At 48.4% G+C, this 17,145-nt stretch overlaps 1 protein-coding gene across 2 annotated transcripts in view; it reads right to left on the bottom strand.

The window, feature by feature from the left end:
* The window catches only part of gabrb2a (gamma-aminobutyric acid type A receptor subunit beta2a), a 146,332-nt gene extending 130,444 nt beyond the window's left edge, over window positions 1-15,888 (bottom strand). Inside the window, exons 1-3 of one of the 2 annotated variants that reach the window (XM_045724206.1) lie at window positions 15,719-15,888; window positions 15,468-15,568; window positions 14,780-14,847 (exon numbers count right to left, since the gene is read on the bottom strand). In XM_045724206.1, coding sequence (XP_045580162.1) covers window positions 14,780-14,847; window positions 15,468-15,568; window positions 15,719-15,795 — 246 coding nt within the window. In that variant the 5' untranslated portion in view covers window positions 15,796-15,888. The remainder of the gene's footprint in view (window positions 1-14,779; window positions 14,848-15,467; window positions 15,569-15,718) is intronic. The other variant, XM_045724207.1, reaches the window with a different exon arrangement.
* Window positions 15,889-17,145: the final 1,257 nt, after the last annotated feature.

The following is a 17,145-nucleotide window of genomic DNA, read 5'->3' as shown; positions in this document are numbered from 1 at the left end:
TGGTGGGGGGGGTTATAATGGTGTGTCTGGTGGGGGGAGGGGTTATAGTGGTGTGTCTGGTGGGGGGGTTATAGTGGTGTGTCTGGTGGGGGGGTATAGTGGTGTGTCTGGTGGGAGGGGGGGTTATAGTGGTGTGTCTGGTGGGAGGGGGGGTTATAGTGGTGTGTCTGGTGGGAGGGGGGTTATAGTGGTGTGTCTGGTGGGAGGGGGGTTATAGTGGTGTGTCTGGTGGGGGGGGTTATAGTGGTGTGTCTGGTGGGAGGGGGGTTATAGTGGTGTGTCTGGTGGGGGGGTTATAGTGGTGTGTCTGGTGGGGGGGTTATAGTGGTGTGTCTGGTGGGGGGGGTTATAGTGGTGTGTCTGGTGGGGGGGGTTATAGTGGTGTGTCTGGTGGGAGGGGGGGTTATAGTGGTGTGTCTGGTGGGAGGGGGGGTTATAGTGGTGTGTCTGGTGGGAGGGGGGTTATAGTGGTGTGTCTGATAGGAGGGGGGGTTATAGTGGTGTGTCTGGTGGGAGGGGGGTTATAGTGGTGTGTCTGGTGGGAGGGGGGGTTATAGTGGTGTGTCTGGTGGGAGGGGGGTTATAGTGGTGTGTCTGATGGGAGGGGGGTTATAGTGGTGTGTCTGGTGGGGGGTTATAGTGGTGTGTCTGGTGGGGGGTTATAGTGGTGTGTCTGATGGGAGGGGGGTTATAGTGGTGTGTCTGGAGGGGGGTTATAGTTGTGTGTCTGGTGGGGGGGTTATAGTGGTGTGTCTGGTGGGGGGGTTATAGTGGTGTGTCTGGTGGGGGGTTATAGTGGTGTGTCTGATGGGAGGGGGGGTTATAGTGGTGTGTCTGATGGGAGGGGGGTTATAGTGGTGTGTCTGGTGGGGGGGTTTATAGTGGTGTGTCTGGTGGGGGGGGTTATAGTGGTGTGTCTGGTGGGGGGGTTATAGTGGTGTGTCTGGTGGGGGGGTTATAGTGGTGTGTCTGGTGGGAGGGGGGTTATAGTGGTGTGTCTGGTGGGGGGGGTTATTGTGGTGTGTCTGGTGGGGGGGGTTATAGTGGTGTGTCTGGTGTTAGGGGGGGTTATAGAACCATGGACAGCGTCGCTAGAAACCAAGGTTCTGAAACTATCAAACAGCGCTTGGGTACTTTTGCTTTACAGGGCAGTCCATACAAATAGAACTAATGACCAGAGAACACCTAAAATGCTACTTGACAACCTCGTAGCTTTGACCACATCACAGCCATGATAAAAAAATATCATAACACATAGCCTTCCCTGTAGCTCAGTTGGTAGAGCATGGTGTTTGCAACACCAGGGTTGTGGGTTCGATTCCCACGGGGGGCCAGCACAGAAAAAAAAATCTATGAAATGTATGCATTCACTGCTGTAAGTCGCTCTGGATAAGAGCGTCTGCTAAATGACTAAAATGTAAAAAAAAAAAAAAAAATGTTAAAATGCCTCTCATGTACACTATTATTGCTTAATTATATGGTTCTTTATTTTTAAATCAGACTTTTGCTCCAGTGATTTCTTGTGGGCTACACCTGGGATGTCGAGGGAGACATGATGACCAGGAAGGAGCTGAAATTCAAACCAGTACCACTCATCTGAAATGGCAACTTATTCCTTCTATATGGTGCCTTTCTCTTAGCCATAACCTTAACCAAAGCCCTGAAGAAGTGCACTTCATATATAGAGTGCAATTTTGGATGCAGCCAGGGTTGCCGTCAATCCTTAAATTCCAGTCAACTCAGGAAGTACACTGAAATTCCCATTCCAAATAAAGAATTCTGTATAACCCTAACCCTTTCAATTAGCAACTTTTGGAATGGGTATTTGGAATTTGGTTTGCTTTATGAATCGACTGGAATTTAAATGGAAATGACGCCAACCCTGGACGCAACTTCAGTCTTCAAGACTGGAGATCTGAGAAGGAGAAAGACAGAGGAGCTACCAACAACCTGTCTGTTTGAAGCTGGCTCTGGAACTCCAGTACTACCTACAACGTGTCTGTTTGAAGCTGGCTCTGGAACTCCAGTACTACCAACAACCTGTCTGTTTGAAGCTGGCTCTGGAACTCCAGTACTACCAACAACCTGTCTGTTTGAAGCTGGCTCTGGAACTCCAGTACTACCAACAACCTTCCTGTTTGAAGCTGGCTCTGGAACTCCAGTACTACCAACAACCTGTCTGTTTGAAGCTGCCTCTGGAACTCCAGTAATACCAACAACCTGTCTGTTTGAAGCTGGCTCTGGAACTCCAGTACTACCAACAACCTGTCTGTTTGAAGCTGCCTCTGGAACTCCAGTAATACCAACAACCTGTCTGTTTAAAGCTGGCTCTGGAACTCCAGTACTACCAACAACCTGTCTGTTTGAAGCTGGCTCTGGAACTCCAGTACTACCAACAACCTGTCTGTTTGAAGCTGGCTCTGGAACTCCAGTACTACCAACAACCTGTCTGTTGTTGGAGGAGACAGAGAGGAACTCCAGTACCACCAACCTGTCTGTTGTTAGAGGAGACAGAGAGGAACTCCAGTACCACCACCAACCTGTCTGTTGTTGGAGGAGACAGAGAGGAACTCCAGTACCACCAACCTGTCTGTTGTTAGAGGAGACAGAGAGGAACTCCAGTACCACCACCAACCTGTCTGCTGTTAGAGGAGACAGAGAGGAACTCCAGCACCACCAACCTGTCTGTTGTTAGAGGAGACAGAGAGGAACTCCAGTACCACCAACCTGTCTGTTGTTAGAGGAGACAGAGAGGAACTCCAGTACCACCAACCTGTCTGTTGTTAGAGGAGACAGAGAGGAACTCCAGTATCACCACCAACCTGTCTGCTGTTAGAGGAGACAGAGAGGAACTCCAGTACCACCACCAACCTGTCTGTTGTTAGAGGAGACAGAGAGGAACTCCAGTACCACCAACCTGTCTGCTGTTAGAGGAGACAGAGAGGAACTCCAGTACCACCACCAACCTGTCTGTTGTTAGAGGAGACAGAGAGGAACTCCAGTACCACCAACCTGTCTGTTGTTAGAGGAGACAGAGAGGAACTCCAGCACCACCAACCTGTCTGTTGTTAGAGGAGACAGAGAGGAACTCCAGTATCACCACCAACCTGTCTGCTGTTAGAGGAGACAGAGAGGAACTCCAGTACCACCACCACCTGTCTGCTGTTAGAGGAGACAGAGAGGAACTCCAGTACCACCAACCTGTCTGTTGTTAGAGGAGACAGAGAGGAACTCCAGTACCACCAACCTGTCTGTTGTTAGAGGAGACAGAGAGGAACTCCAGTACCACCACCAACCTCTCTGTTGTTAGAGGAGACAGAGAGGAACTCCAGTACCACCAACCTGTCTGTTGTTAGAGGAGCCAGAGAGGAACTCCAGTACCACCAACCTGTCTGTTGTTAGAGGAGACAGAGAGGAACTCCAGTACCACCAACCTGTCTGTTGTTAGAGGAGACAGAGAGGAACTCCAGTACCACCACACCTGTCTGTTGTTAGAGGAGACAGAGAGGAACTCCAGTACCACCAACCTGTCTGTTGTTAGAGGAGCCAGAGAGGAACTCCAGTACCACCAACCTGTCTGTTGTTAGAGGAGACAGAGAGGAACTCCAGTACCACCAACCTGTCTGTTGTTAGAGGAGCCAGAGAGGAACTCCAGTACCACCAACCTGTCTGTTGTTAGAGGAGACAGAGAGGAACTCCAGTACCACCAACCTGTCTGTTGTTAGAGGAGACAGAGAGGAACTCCAGTACCACCACCACCTGTCTGTTGTTAGAGGAGACAGAGAGGAACTCCAGTACCACCAACCTGTCTGCTGTTAGAGGAGACAGAGAGGAACTCCAGTACCCACCAACCTGTCTGTTGTTAGAGGAGACAGAGAGGAACTCCAGTACCACCACACCTGTCTGTTGTTAGAGGAGACAGAGAGGAACTCCAGTACACCACCAACCTGTCTGTTGTTAGAGGAGACAGAGAGGAACTCCAGTATCACCACCAACCTGTCTGCTGTTAGAGGAGACAGAGAGGAACTCCAGTATCACCAACCTGTCTGTTGTTAGAGGAGACAGAGAGGAACTCCAGCACCACCAACCTGTCTGCTGTTAGAGGAGACAGAGAGGAACTCCAGTACCACCAACCTGTCTGTTGTTAGAGGAGACAGAGAGGAACTCCAGTACCACCACAACCTGTCTGTTGTTAGAGGAGACAGAGAGGAACTCCAGTACCACCAACCTGTCTGTTGTTAGAGGAGACAGAGAGGAACTCCAGTACCACCACCAACCTGTCTGTTGTTAGAGGAGACAGAGAGGAACTCCAGTACCACCAACCTGTCTGTTGTTAGAGGAGAAAGAGAGGAACTCCAGTTCACCACCAACCTGTCTGCTGTTAGAGGAGACAGAGAGGAACTCCAGTACCACCAACCTGTCTGCTGTTAGAGGAGACAGAGAGGAACTCCAGTACCACCAACCTGTCTGCTGTTAGAGGAGACAGAGAGGAACTCCAGTATCACCACCAACCTGTCTGCTGTTAGAGGAGACAGAGAGGAACTCCAGTATCACCACCAACCTGTCTGTTGTTAGAGGAGACAGAGAGGAACTCCAGTATCCACCAACCTGTCTGCTGTTAGAGGAGACAGAGAGGAACTCCAGTATCACCAACCTGTCTGTTGTTAGAGGAGACAGAGAGGAACTCCAGTACCACCAACCTGTCTGCTGTTAGAGGAGACAGAGAGGAACTCCAGTACCACCACCACCTGTCTGTTGTTAGAGGAGACAGAGAGGAACTCCAGTACCACCACCAACCTGTCTGTTGTTAGAGGAGACAGAGAGGAACTCCAGTACCACCAACCTGTCTGCTGTTAGAGGAGACAGAGAGGAACTCCAGTACCACCACCAACCTGTCTGTTGTTAGAGGAGACAGAGAGGAACTCCAGTACCACCACCAACCTGTCTGTTGTTAGAGGAGACAGAGAGGAACTCCAGTATCACCACCAACCTGTCTGCTGTTAGAGGAGACAGAGAGGAACTCCAGTATCACCACCAACCTGTCTGTTGTTAGAGGAGACAGAGAGGAACTCCAGTACCACCAACCTGTCTGTTGTTAGAGGAGACAGAGAGGAACTCCAGTATCACCACCAACCTGTCTGTTGTTAGAGGAGACAGAGAGGAACTCCAGTACCACCAACCTGTCTGTTGTTAGAGGAGACAGAGAGGAACTCGAGTATCACCACCAACCTGTCTGTTGTTAGAGGAGACAGAGAGGAACTCCAGTATCACCACCAACCTCTCTGCTGTTAGAGGAGACAGAGAGGAACTCCAGTATCACCACCAACCTGTCTGTTGTTAGAGGAGACAGAGAGGAACTCCAGTACCACCAACCTGTCTGTTGTTAGAGGAGAAAGAGAGGAACTCCAGCACCACCAACCTGTCTGCTGTTAGAGGAGACAGAGAGGAACTCGAGTATCACCACCAACCTGTCTGTTGTTAGAGGAGACAGAGAGGATCTCCAGTATCACCACCAACCTGTCTGTTGTTAGAGGAGACAGAGAGGAACTCCAGTACCACCAACCTGTCTGCTGTTAGAGGAGACAGAGAGGAACTCCAGTACCACCAACCTGTCTGTTGTTAGAGGAGACAGAGAGGAACTCCAGTACCACCACCAACCTGTCTGTTGTTAGAGGAGACAGAGAGGAACTCCAGTATCACCACCAACCTGTCTGTTGTTAGAGGAGACAGAGAGGAACTCCAGTACCACCAACCTGTCTGCTGTTAGAGGAGACAGAGAGGAACTCCAGTACCACCAACCTGTCTGTTGTTAGAGGAGACAGAGAGGAACTCCAGTACCACCACCAACCTGTCTGTTGTTAGAGGAGACAGAGAGGAACTCCAGTATCACCACCAACCTGTCTGTTGTTAGAGGAGACAGAGAGGAACTCCAGGACCACCAACCTGTCTGTTGTTAGAGGAGACAGAGAGGAACTCCAGTACCACCAACCTGTCTGCTCCAGTACCACCAACCTGTCTGTTGTTAGAGGAGACAGAGAGGAACTCCAGTACCACCACCAACCTGTCTGTTGTTAGAGGAGACAGAGAGGAACTCCAGTATCACCACCAACCTGTCTGCTGTTAGAGGAGACAGAGAGGAACTCCAGTACCACCAACCTGTCTGCTCCAGTACCACCAACCTGTCTGTTGTTAGAGGAGACAGAGAGGAACTCCAGTACCACCACCAACCTGTCTGTTGTTAGAGGAGACAGAGAGGAACTCCAGTACCACCAACCTGTCTGTTGTTAGAGGAGACAGAGAGGAACTCCAGTACCACCAACCTGTCTGTTGTTAGAGGAGACAGAGAGGAACTCCAGTATCACCACCAACCTGTCTGCTGTTAGAGGAGACAGAGAGGAACTCCAGTACCACCAACCTGTCTGTTGTTAGAGGAGACAGAGAGGAACTCCAGTACCCACCAACCTGTCTGCTGTTAGAGGAGACAGAGAGGAACTCCAGTACCACCAACCTGTCTGTTGTTAGAGGAGACAGAGAGGAACTCCAGTACCACCAACCTGTCTGTTGTTAGAGGAGCCAGAGAGGAACTCCAGTACCACCAACCTGTCTGTTGTTAGAGGAGACAGAGAGGAACTCCAGTACCACCAACCTGTCTGTTGTTAGAGGAGACAGAGAGGAACTCCAGTACCACCACCAACCTGTCTGTTGTTAGAGGAGACAGAGAGGAACTCCAGTATCACCAACCTGTCTGTTGTTAGAGGAGACAGAGAGGAACTCCAGTACCACCAACCTGTCTGTTGTTAGAGGAGACAGAGAGGAACTCCAGTACCACCACCAACCTGTCTGTTGTTAGAGGAGACAGAGAGGAACTCCAGTATCACCACCAACCTGTCTGTTGTTAGAGGAGACAGAGAGGAACTCCAGTACCACCAACCTGTCCGCTGTTAGAGGAGACAGAGAGGAACTCCAGTACCACCAACCTGTCTGTTGTTAGAGGAGACAGAGAGGAACTCCAGTATCACCAACCTGTCTGCTGTTAGAGGAGACAGAGAGGAACTCCAGTACCACCAACCTGTCCGCTGTTAGAGGAGACAGAGAGGAACTCCAGTACCACCAACCTGTCTGTTGTTAGAGGAGACAGAGAGGAACTCCAGTACCACCAACCTGTCTGTTGTTAGAGGAGACAGAGAGGAACTCCAGTACCACCAACCTGTCTGTTGTTAGAGGAGAAAGAGAGGAACTCCAGTACCACCAACCTGTCTGTTGTTAGAGGAGACAGAGAGGAACTCCAGTACCACCAACCTGTCTGTTGTTAGAGGAGACAGAGAGGAACTCCAGTACCACCAACCTGTCTGTTGTTAGAGGAGACAGAGAGGAACTCCAGTACCACCAACCTGTCTGTTGTTAGAGGCGACAGAGAGGAACTCCAGTACCACCAACCTGTCTGTTGTTAGAGGAGACAGAGAGGAACTCCAGTACCACCAACCTGTCTGTTGTTAGAGGAGCCAGAGAGGAACTCCAGTACCACCAACCTGTCTGTTGTTAGAGGAGACAGAGAGGAACTCCAGTACCACCAACCTGTCTGTTGTTAGAGGAGACAGAGAGGAACTCCAGTACCACCAACCTGTCTGTTGTTAGAGGAGACAGAGAGGAACTCCAGCACCACCAACCTGTCTGTTGTTAGAGGAGACAGAGAGGAAATCCAGTACCACCAACCTGTCTGTTGTTAGAGGAGACAGAGAGGAACTCCAGTACCACCACCAACCTGTCTGTTGTTAGAGGAGACAGAGAGGAACTCCAGTATCACCACCAACCTGTCTGCTGTTAGAGGAGACAGAGAGGAACTCCAGCACCACCAACCTGTCTGCTGTTAGAGGAGACAGAGAGGAACTCCAGTACCACCAACCTGTCTGTTGTTAGAGGAGACAGAGAGGAACTCCAGTACCACCAACCTGTCTGTTGTTAGAGGAGACAGAGAGGAACTCCAGTATCACCACCAACCTGTCTGTTGTTAGAGGAGACAGAGAGGAACTCCAGTACCACCAACCTGTCTGTTGTTAGAGGAGACAGAGAGGAACTCCAGTACCACCAACCTGTCTGTTGTTAGAGGAGACAGAGAGGAACTCCAGCACCACCAACCTGTCTGCTGTTAGAGGAGACAGAGAGGAACTCCAGTACCTCCAACCTGTCTGTTGTTAGAGGAGACAGAGAGGAACTCCAGTACCACCAACCTGTCTGTTGTTAGAGGAGACAGAGAGGAACTCCAGTACCACCAACCTGTCTGTTGTTAGAGGAGACAGAGAGGAACTCCAGTACCACCAACCTGTCTGTTGTTAGAGGAGACAGAGAGGAACTCCAGTACCAACAACCTGTCTGCTGTTAGAGGAGACAGAGAGGAACTCCAGTACCACCAACCTGTCTGTTGTTAGAGGAGACAGAGAGGAACTCCAGTACCACCAACCTGTCTGTTGTTAGAGGAGACAGAGAGGAACTCCAGTACCACCACCAACCTGTCTGTTGTTAGAGGAGACAGAGAGGAACTCCAGTATCACCACCAACCTGTCTGCTGTTAGAGGAGACAGAGAGGAACTCCAGTACCACCAACCTGTCTGTTGTTAGAGGAGACAGAGAGGAACTCCAGTACCACCAACCTGTCTGTTGTTAGAGGAGACAGAGAGGAACTCCAGTACCAACAACCTGTCTGCTGTTAGAGGAGACAGAGAGGAACTCCAGTACCACCAACCTGTCTGTTGTTAGAGGAGACAGAGAGGAACTCCAGTACCACCAACCTGTCTGTTGTTAGAGGAGACAGAGAGGAACTCCAGTACCACCAACCTGTCTGTTGTTAGAGGAGACAGAGAGGAACTCCAGTACCACCACCAACCTGTCTGTTGTTAGAGGAGACAGAGAGGAACTCCAGTACCACCACCAACCTGTCTGTTGTTAGAGGAGTCAGAGCGGAACTCCAGTACCACCAACCTGTCTGTTGTTAGAGGAGACAGAGAGGAACTCCAGTATCACCAACCTGTCTGTTGTTAGAGGAGACAGAGAGGATCTCCAGTATCACCACCAACCTGTCTGTTGTTAGAGGAGACAGAGAGGAACTCCAGTACCACCAACCTGTCTGTTGTTAGAGGAGACAGAGAGGAACTCCAGCACCACCAACCTGTCTGTTGTTAGAGGAGACAGAGAGGAACTCCAGTACCACCACCAACCTGTCTGTTGTTAGAGGAGACAGAGAGGAACTCCAGTATCACCACCAACCTGTCTGTTGTTAGAGGAGACAGAGAGGAACTCCAGTACCACCAACCTGTCTGTTGTTAGAGGAGACAGAGAGGAACTCCAGTACCACCAACCTGTCTGCTGTTAGAGGAGACAGAGAGGAACTCCAGTACCACCAACCTGTCTGCTGTTAGAGGAGACAGAGAGGAACTCCAGTACCACCAACCTGTCTGCTGTTAGAGGAGACAGAGAGGAACTCCAGTACCACCAACCTGTCTGCTGTTAGAGGAGACAGAGAGGAACTCCAGTACCACCAACCTGTCTGCTGTTAGAGGAGACAGAGAGGAACTCCAGTACCACCAACCTGTCTGTTGTTAGAGGAGACAGAGAGGAACTCCAGTACCACCAACCTGTCTGTTGTTAGAGGAGACAGAGAGGAACTCCAGTACCACCAACCTGTCTGTTGTTAGAGGAGACAGAGAGGAACTCCAGCACCACCAACCTGTCTGTTGTTAGAGGAGACAGAGAGGAAATCCAGTACCACCAACCTGTCTGTTGTTAGAGGAGAAAGAGAGGAACTCCAGTACCACCACCAACCTTTCTGTTGTTAGAGGAGACAGAGAGGAACTCCAGTATCACCACCAACCTGTCTGCTGTTAGAGGAGACAGAGAGGAACTCCAGTACCACCAACCTGTCTGTTTTTAGAGGAGACAGAGAGGAACTCCAGTACCACCAACCTGTCTGTTGTTAGAGGAGACAGAGAGGAACTCCAGTACCACCAACCTGTCTGCTGTTAGAGGAGACAGAGAGGAACTCCAGTACCACCAACCTGTCTGTTGTTAGAGGAGACAGAGAGGAACTCCAGTACCACCAACCTGTCTGTTGTTAGAGGAGACAGAGAGGAACTCCAGCACCACCAACCTGTCTGCTGTTAGAGGAGACAGAGAGGAACTCCAGTACCACCAACCTGTCTGCTGTTAGAGGAGACAGAGAGGAACTCCAGTACCCACCAACCTGTCTGTTGTTAGAGGAGACAGAGAGGAACTCCAGTACCACCAACCTGTCTGTTGTTAGAGGAGACAGAGAGGAACTCCAGCACCACCAACCTGTCTGCTGTTAGAGGAGACAGAGAGGAACTCCAGTACCACCAACCTGTCTGTTGTTAGAGGAGACAGAGAGGAACTCCAGTACCACCAACCTGTCTGTTGTTAGAGGAGACAGAGAGGAACTCCAGTACCAACAACCTGTCTGCTGTTAGAGGAGACAGAGAGGAACTCCAGTACCACCAACCTGTCTGTTGTTAGAGGAGACAGAGAGGAACTCCAGTACCACCAACCTGTCTGTTGTTAGAGGAGACAGAGAGGATCTCCAGTATCACCACCAACCTGTCTGTTGTTAGAGGAGACAGAGAGGAACTCCAGTATCACCACCAACCTGTCTGCTGTTAGAGGAGACAGAGAGGAACTCCAGTACACCACCAACCTGTCTGTTGTTAGAGGAGACAGAGAGGAACTCCAGTATCACCACCAACCTGTCTGCTGTTAGAGGAGACAGAGAGGAACTCCAGTACCACCAACCTGTCTGTTGTTAGAGGAGACAGAGAGGAACTCCAGTACCACCAACCTGTCTGTTGTTAGAGGAGACAGAGAGGAACTCCAGTACCACCAACCTGTCTGTTGTTAGAGGAGACAGAGAGGAACTCCAGTACCACCAACCTGTCTGTTGTTAGAGGAGACAGAGAGGAACTCCAGTACCACCAACCTCTCTGCTGTTAGAGGAGACAGAGAGGAACTCCAGTACCACCAACCTGTCTGTTGTTAGAGGAGACAGAGAGGAACTCCAGTACCACCAACCTGTCTGTTGTTAGAGGAGACAGAGAGGAACTCCAGTACCACCAACCTGTCTGTTGTTAGAGGAGACAGAGAGGAACTCCAGTACCACCAACCTGTCTGTTGTTAGAGGAGACAGAGAGGAACTCCAGTACCACCAACCTGTCTGTTGTTAGAGGAGACAGAGAGGAACTCCAGGACCACCAACCTGTCTGTTGTTAGAGGAGAAAGAGAGGAACTCCAGCACCACCAACCTGTCTGTTGTTAGAGGAGACAGAGAGGAACTCCAGTATCACCAACCTGTCTGTTGTTAGAGGAGACAGAGAGGAACTCCAGCACCACCAACCTGTCTGTTGTTAGAGGAGACAGAGAGGAACTCCAGTACCACCAACCTGTCTGTTGTTAGAGGAGACAGAGAGGAACTCGAGTATCACCAACCTGTCTGTTGTTAGAGGAGACAGAGAGGAACTCCAGTATCACCACCAACCTGTCTGTTGTTAGAGGAGACAGAGAGGAACTCCTGTACCACCAACCTGTCTGCTGTTAGAGGAGACAGAGAGGAACTCCAGTATCACCAACCTGTCTGTTGTTAGAGGAGACAGAGAGGAACTCCAGTACCACCAACCTGTCTGTTGTTAGAGGAGACAGAGAGGAACTCCAGTACCACCAACCTGTCTGTTGTTAGAGGAGACAGAGAGGAACTCCAGTATCACCACCAACCTGTCTGTTGTTAGAGGAGACAGAGAGGAACTCCAGCACCACCAACCTGTCTGCTGTTAGAGGAGACAGAGAGGAACTCCAGTACCTCCAACCTGTCTGTTGTTAGAGGAGACAGAGAGGAACTCCAGTACCACCAACCTGTCTGCTGTTAGAGGAGACAGAGAGGAACTCCAGTACCACCAACCTGTCTGTTGTTAGAGGAGACAGAGAGGAACTCCAGTACCACCACCAACCTGTCTGTTGTTAGAGGAGACAGAGAGGAACTCCAGTACCACCAACCTCTCTGTTGTTAGAGGAGACAGAGAGGAACTCCAGCACCACCAACCTGTCTGTTGTTAGAGGAGACAGAGAGGAACTCCAGTACCACCAACCTGTCTGTTGTTAGAGGAGACAGAGAGGAACTCCAGTACCACCACCAACCTGTCTGTTGTTAGAGGAGACAGAGAGGAACTCCAGTACCACCAACCTGTCTGCTGTTAGAGGAGACAGAGAGGAACTCCAGTACCTCCAACCTGTCTGTTGTTAGAGGAGACAGAGAGGAACTCCAGTACCACCAACCTGTCTGCTGTTAGAAGGAAGGTTGTTACATAACCATGAGAGGAGGATTCACATTCAGAAGGTAATAATGACTATGTGTGGGACGATGGAGAGAGGGGAGAATGAGGAAGAGGGGAAAGAGAGAGAGAGAGAGATAGAGATAAGGGAGAATGAAGGAGATTGGAGAGAGGGAGAGAGCGAGAGAGGGAGGGAGGGAGAGAGATCATATTTTTGGCAGTTTTCATTTCATCTAAATGCGTCGGCTGTGCAGCCGTTTTGTAGGAGAGGAAGAGAGGAGAGGAATAGAGGATGAGAGTAGAGGATGAGAGGAGAAGAATGGAGGATGAGAGGAGAGGAAGAGAGGAGAGGAATAGAGGATGAGAGGATGAGAGGAGAAGAATAGAGGATGAGAGGAGAGGAATAGAGGATGAGAGGAGAGCCATGCTTATGCTCCTGCCCTGCAAGCCAATTCTCTCTCCTCCGTGAAATGAAATGAGAATGTTCTTATAGCTACAGGGAGTTGGCCTGACGTCAGTACTCTGTCTCTCTCTCCCTCTCTCTCTCTCTCTCTCTCTCTCTGTCTCTCTCTCTCTCTCTACCTTTCTCTCTCTCTTTCTCTCTCTCTATCTATCTTTCTCTCTCTGCCACTCTCTCTCTCTCTCTGCCTCTCTCTCTCTCTCTCTCTGCCTCTCTGTCTCTCTCTCTCTCTCTCTCTCTCTCTACTAATCTGTTCTGTTCGCTCTTTCGTGCACAGTTTTGTTACACACTGAGTGGCTTGCTGTATGAAGCAGTGTTTTTTTTATTACAGATGAATGTCTGTAGATGTGGATTCTGTGTTTTAAAGTAACATCACCCTTTAGAGAGATAAAGGTGGCTTACATGGAAATCCAGGTCAGAGACAGAGAGGACGCAGCCAGGCATTTAAAAAGCAGGGAGGGAGGGAGGGAGGGAGGTGTGAAGGGGGGGGGAGGGAGGGAGGGAAGGGGGTGTGAAGGGGGGAGGAGGGAGGGAGAAAGGGAGGAGGAGATGAGTACTGGTGGACATCCCAGAGGAACCCCGCAGCCCTTTCATACTTTTAGCCTAGCTGCTTCCTCTTTAACCAAAACTAACTTCCACATCCCTTCCTCACAGGAAGTACTCTGGTAATTCAGCTGATGATGCTTTTATCCAGTCCGACCTATAGCATTATAGCAAGCTCAGTGATTCAGTACACATGGCCCACACAGGAATAAAACTTCACCCCAACACACAACTCCCTGTGTTTCCAGCATCAAGCCCCAACCAACCAAGCCATCTAACCAACTAACATAATGCACTTATGACATAATGTCTTATCTGGGCAAAATGTACACTCAGATAAATTCAATTAAATATTTGCAATAAAATCCACTGGGAGAAACCATGCCAAATGCAACAACGGATCAAATATGAATTCAGTTGGGTAAGGAGAACAGAAGTCTCCCCTCCAAGCCTCCTCCAGAGCAAACCATTGATACAGTGTTACATAAGATGCCTATTTCTTATCCAGAGCACAGAGAGAGAGAGAGAGAGAGAGAGAGAGAGAGAGAGAGAGAGAGAGAGAGAGAGAGAGAGAGAGAGAGAGAGAGAGAGAGAGAGAGAGAGAGAGAGAGAGAGAGAGCGAGAGAGTGGTTTTCTACAGCACGGAGACAGATGGCACCCCTATTCTCTATATTGTACACTACTTTTTTTTATTCCCTATATTGTACACTACTTTTGACTAGGGACTAGTAGTTCACTACATATGGAAAAGGGTGCCATTAGGGACACATTCATAACATTGTGTAGTGGAGCTCGATTAAATACCCAGGTGATTACCATCGTATGTCCAGACATGTTCTATTAACCACATATTTACGTCATCGCTCATGATCTGACAGGAGGAGGGGATCATTTACGTAGCTGATGATGCGCTCCCCTTCGCGCTTCAAAGTGAAGTGTAGCTGGAGATGGATACCTCTCCCAAAGGAGACCGCGGCGCTATCACGGTTTTTCCCTTAATCTTCTTCACTTTTGGCGTTATAACGCGCCGCTGTCACGTCAAACAAAACGATAGCAGTCAATGGCTTGATATACAAGAAACAGAAACAGAAGACGCCACAGCCTCAGTGTTGATTGTGCACGCAAGGATGTCCGTAGAAGTCCGCCAGTGAGCGTGTGTTTTGAATTCAAATGGGAACCAATAGATACCAACCATCCATGGCCGAAAAGACATCTAAATGCAGAGCTGAATGACAGAACACTGTTCAACACGAGAATCGATTCCTTTATAGAATCAAACTATCATCAGACTCCTCCGCGTCGTTAACATAATTCCCCATAATGCAGAACGTGACATGCATTAAGTTCCCTGTCAAACATGGATTGGCAATGCGTTATAGGTTTTTCTATACGGATTTACTCAACCAGGCATACTGAGAAAAACATATAAGGAGGATGATAATGATGCACGTACCATATTGACTTCAGACACCATGTCTATGCTGGCAATATCTATATTCATCCCCACTGCCACCGGCGCACCTGTGAAGCGAAGAAAAGCAGGTTATTAAAGGAGAACGGGATTCTTTCTTTCCCTTTTAGAAATAAGAATTTGGTGACCGTTATTCTACCAGTAGGTTGCTGTCAATGATATGTCACCATGTTCTCTCATCATCAGTGTTAATAATGCATGTTTTATGCAGTCTTAATGATTATCGTTGTCCATTAAAATGACTATAATCATCGGCATCATCATTTGGAACTCCCTTGATGATTTTCCATTCAAACAGAATGGTAGGCAACCAGAAGTTCAATAGGCTGCGAATAGAATCGACCATCAAGTTAGAGACCCTTCTTCTCCACACAGAATAGACTAGCATGTCTTATTCCATCATTTCAACTTGCTACATTGGAAAATGTTTTTGGTGACGTGAAAAATACGTGTTTTATTTGGATGGTAGGCTATTACACTGTAATAGCACTGTAATTGGAGCGGTAGCCTAGTCTATGGATGGAAGATTTCTCATGATGAGAACAATTGTACCAGAGGTTGTTTTTTTGTTGCAGCAATTCATTAAACATGTATTGCACTGCACGTCATAAATGGCAGCAAACATGACATTCATCATCTCGATTTGCTTTCCTTCTGTCTTTGTTCTTACCTCCGAAATCTGGCCTTAACCGAATGTCGTAGCCTTTCATCAATCTGTCGACCGTGTCTTTAACCAGCGGCATATTACTGGGATCCCTCAGATCTTTGGCGCTGAGGGGCAAAGACAGAACATAAGGTGGTCGGCATGCAAATAACTAATTAAAGACCAGATACAGCGGGAAGGCGCTTTAAATAGCCTAGGATACATGCCATGCAATGGAGATTTGAAGAATGGGCGTAAAAACACAAACCCCAATTTACCTTTGCGCACAGCAGATAAAAGTAAAAAATAACGAAAAGATCAACATTCCAAAGCGGTTTTTCCTGAGCTTCCCCATCGTCACAGGTTCGACGTGCTTTTGGGATGCGAGTGAGGAGGACGCGCATCCAACTTACTCCGAAAAGCTCCGAGAACCCAATGAGTGGCGCATGCGTACATCCTACCAAAAATCAAACACTGGCGAGTAATGATGGTGGTGGATGAGTGGTTTCTATCGCAGAGACACAAATTAAAGGGACAAGTGGATGAGTGGTTTCTATTGCAGAGAAACAAATTAAAGGTACAAGTTGATGAGTGGTTTCTATCGCAGAGAAACAAATTAAAGGTACAAGTGGATGAGTGGTTTCTATCGCAGAGAGACAAATTAAAGGTACAAGTTGATGAGTGGATTCTATCGCAGAGAAACAAATTAAAGGTACAAGTGGATGAGTGGTTTCTATCGCAGAGAAACAAATTAAAGGGACAAGTGGATGAGTGGTTTCTATCGCAGAGAAACAAATTAAAGGGACAAGTGGATGAGTGGTTTCTATCGCAGAGAAACAAATTAAAGGGACAAGTAGAGAGTGGTTTCTATCGCAGAGAAACAAATTAAAGGGAAAAGAAAGTGGATGAGTGGTTTCCATCGCCTAGAAACAAATTAAAGGGACAAGTGGGTGAGTGGTTTCTATTGCAGAGAAACAAAGTAAAGGGACAAGTGGTTGAGTGGTTTCTATCGCAGAGAAACAAATTAAAGGGACAAGTGGATGAGTGGTTTCTATTGCAGAGAAACTAATTAAAGGTACAAGTGGATGAGTGGTTTCCATCGCAGAGAAACACATTAAAGGTACAAGTGGATGAGTGGTTTCTATCGCAGAGAAACAAATTAAAGGGACAAGTGGGTGAGGGGTTTCCATCGCAGAGAAACAAATTAAAGGGACAAGTAGATGAGTGGTTTCTATTGCAGAGAAACAAATTAAAGGTACAAGTGGATGAGTGGTTTCTATCGCAGAGAAACAAATTAAAGGGACAAGTGGATGAGTGGTTTCTATCGCAGAGAAACAAATTAAAGGGACAAGTGGATGAGTGGTTTCTATCGCAGAGAAACAAATTAAAGGGACAAGTGAAGAGTGGTTTCTATCGCAGAGAAACAAATTAAAGGGACAAGTCGATGAGTGGTTTCTATCGCAGAGAAAAAAATTAAAGGGACAAGAAAGTGGATGAGTGGTTTCCATCGCAGAGAAACAAATTAAAGGGACAAGTGGATGAGTGGTTTCTATTGCAGAGAAACAAAGTAAAGGGACAAGTGGATGAGTGGTTTCTATCGCAGAGAAACAAATTAAAGGTACAAGTGGATGAGTGGTTTCTATTGCAGAGAAACTAATTAAAGGTACAAGTGGATGAGTGGTTTCTATCGCAGAGAAACAAATTA

This window comes from Salmo salar, chromosome ssa09 (genome assembly GCF_905237065.1).
Source record: "Salmo salar chromosome ssa09, Ssal_v3.1, whole genome shotgun sequence".
Taxonomy (NCBI): Eukaryota; Metazoa; Chordata; class Actinopteri; order Salmoniformes; family Salmonidae; genus Salmo; species Salmo salar.
This window is presented reverse-complemented; position numbering and strand designations above follow the sequence as displayed.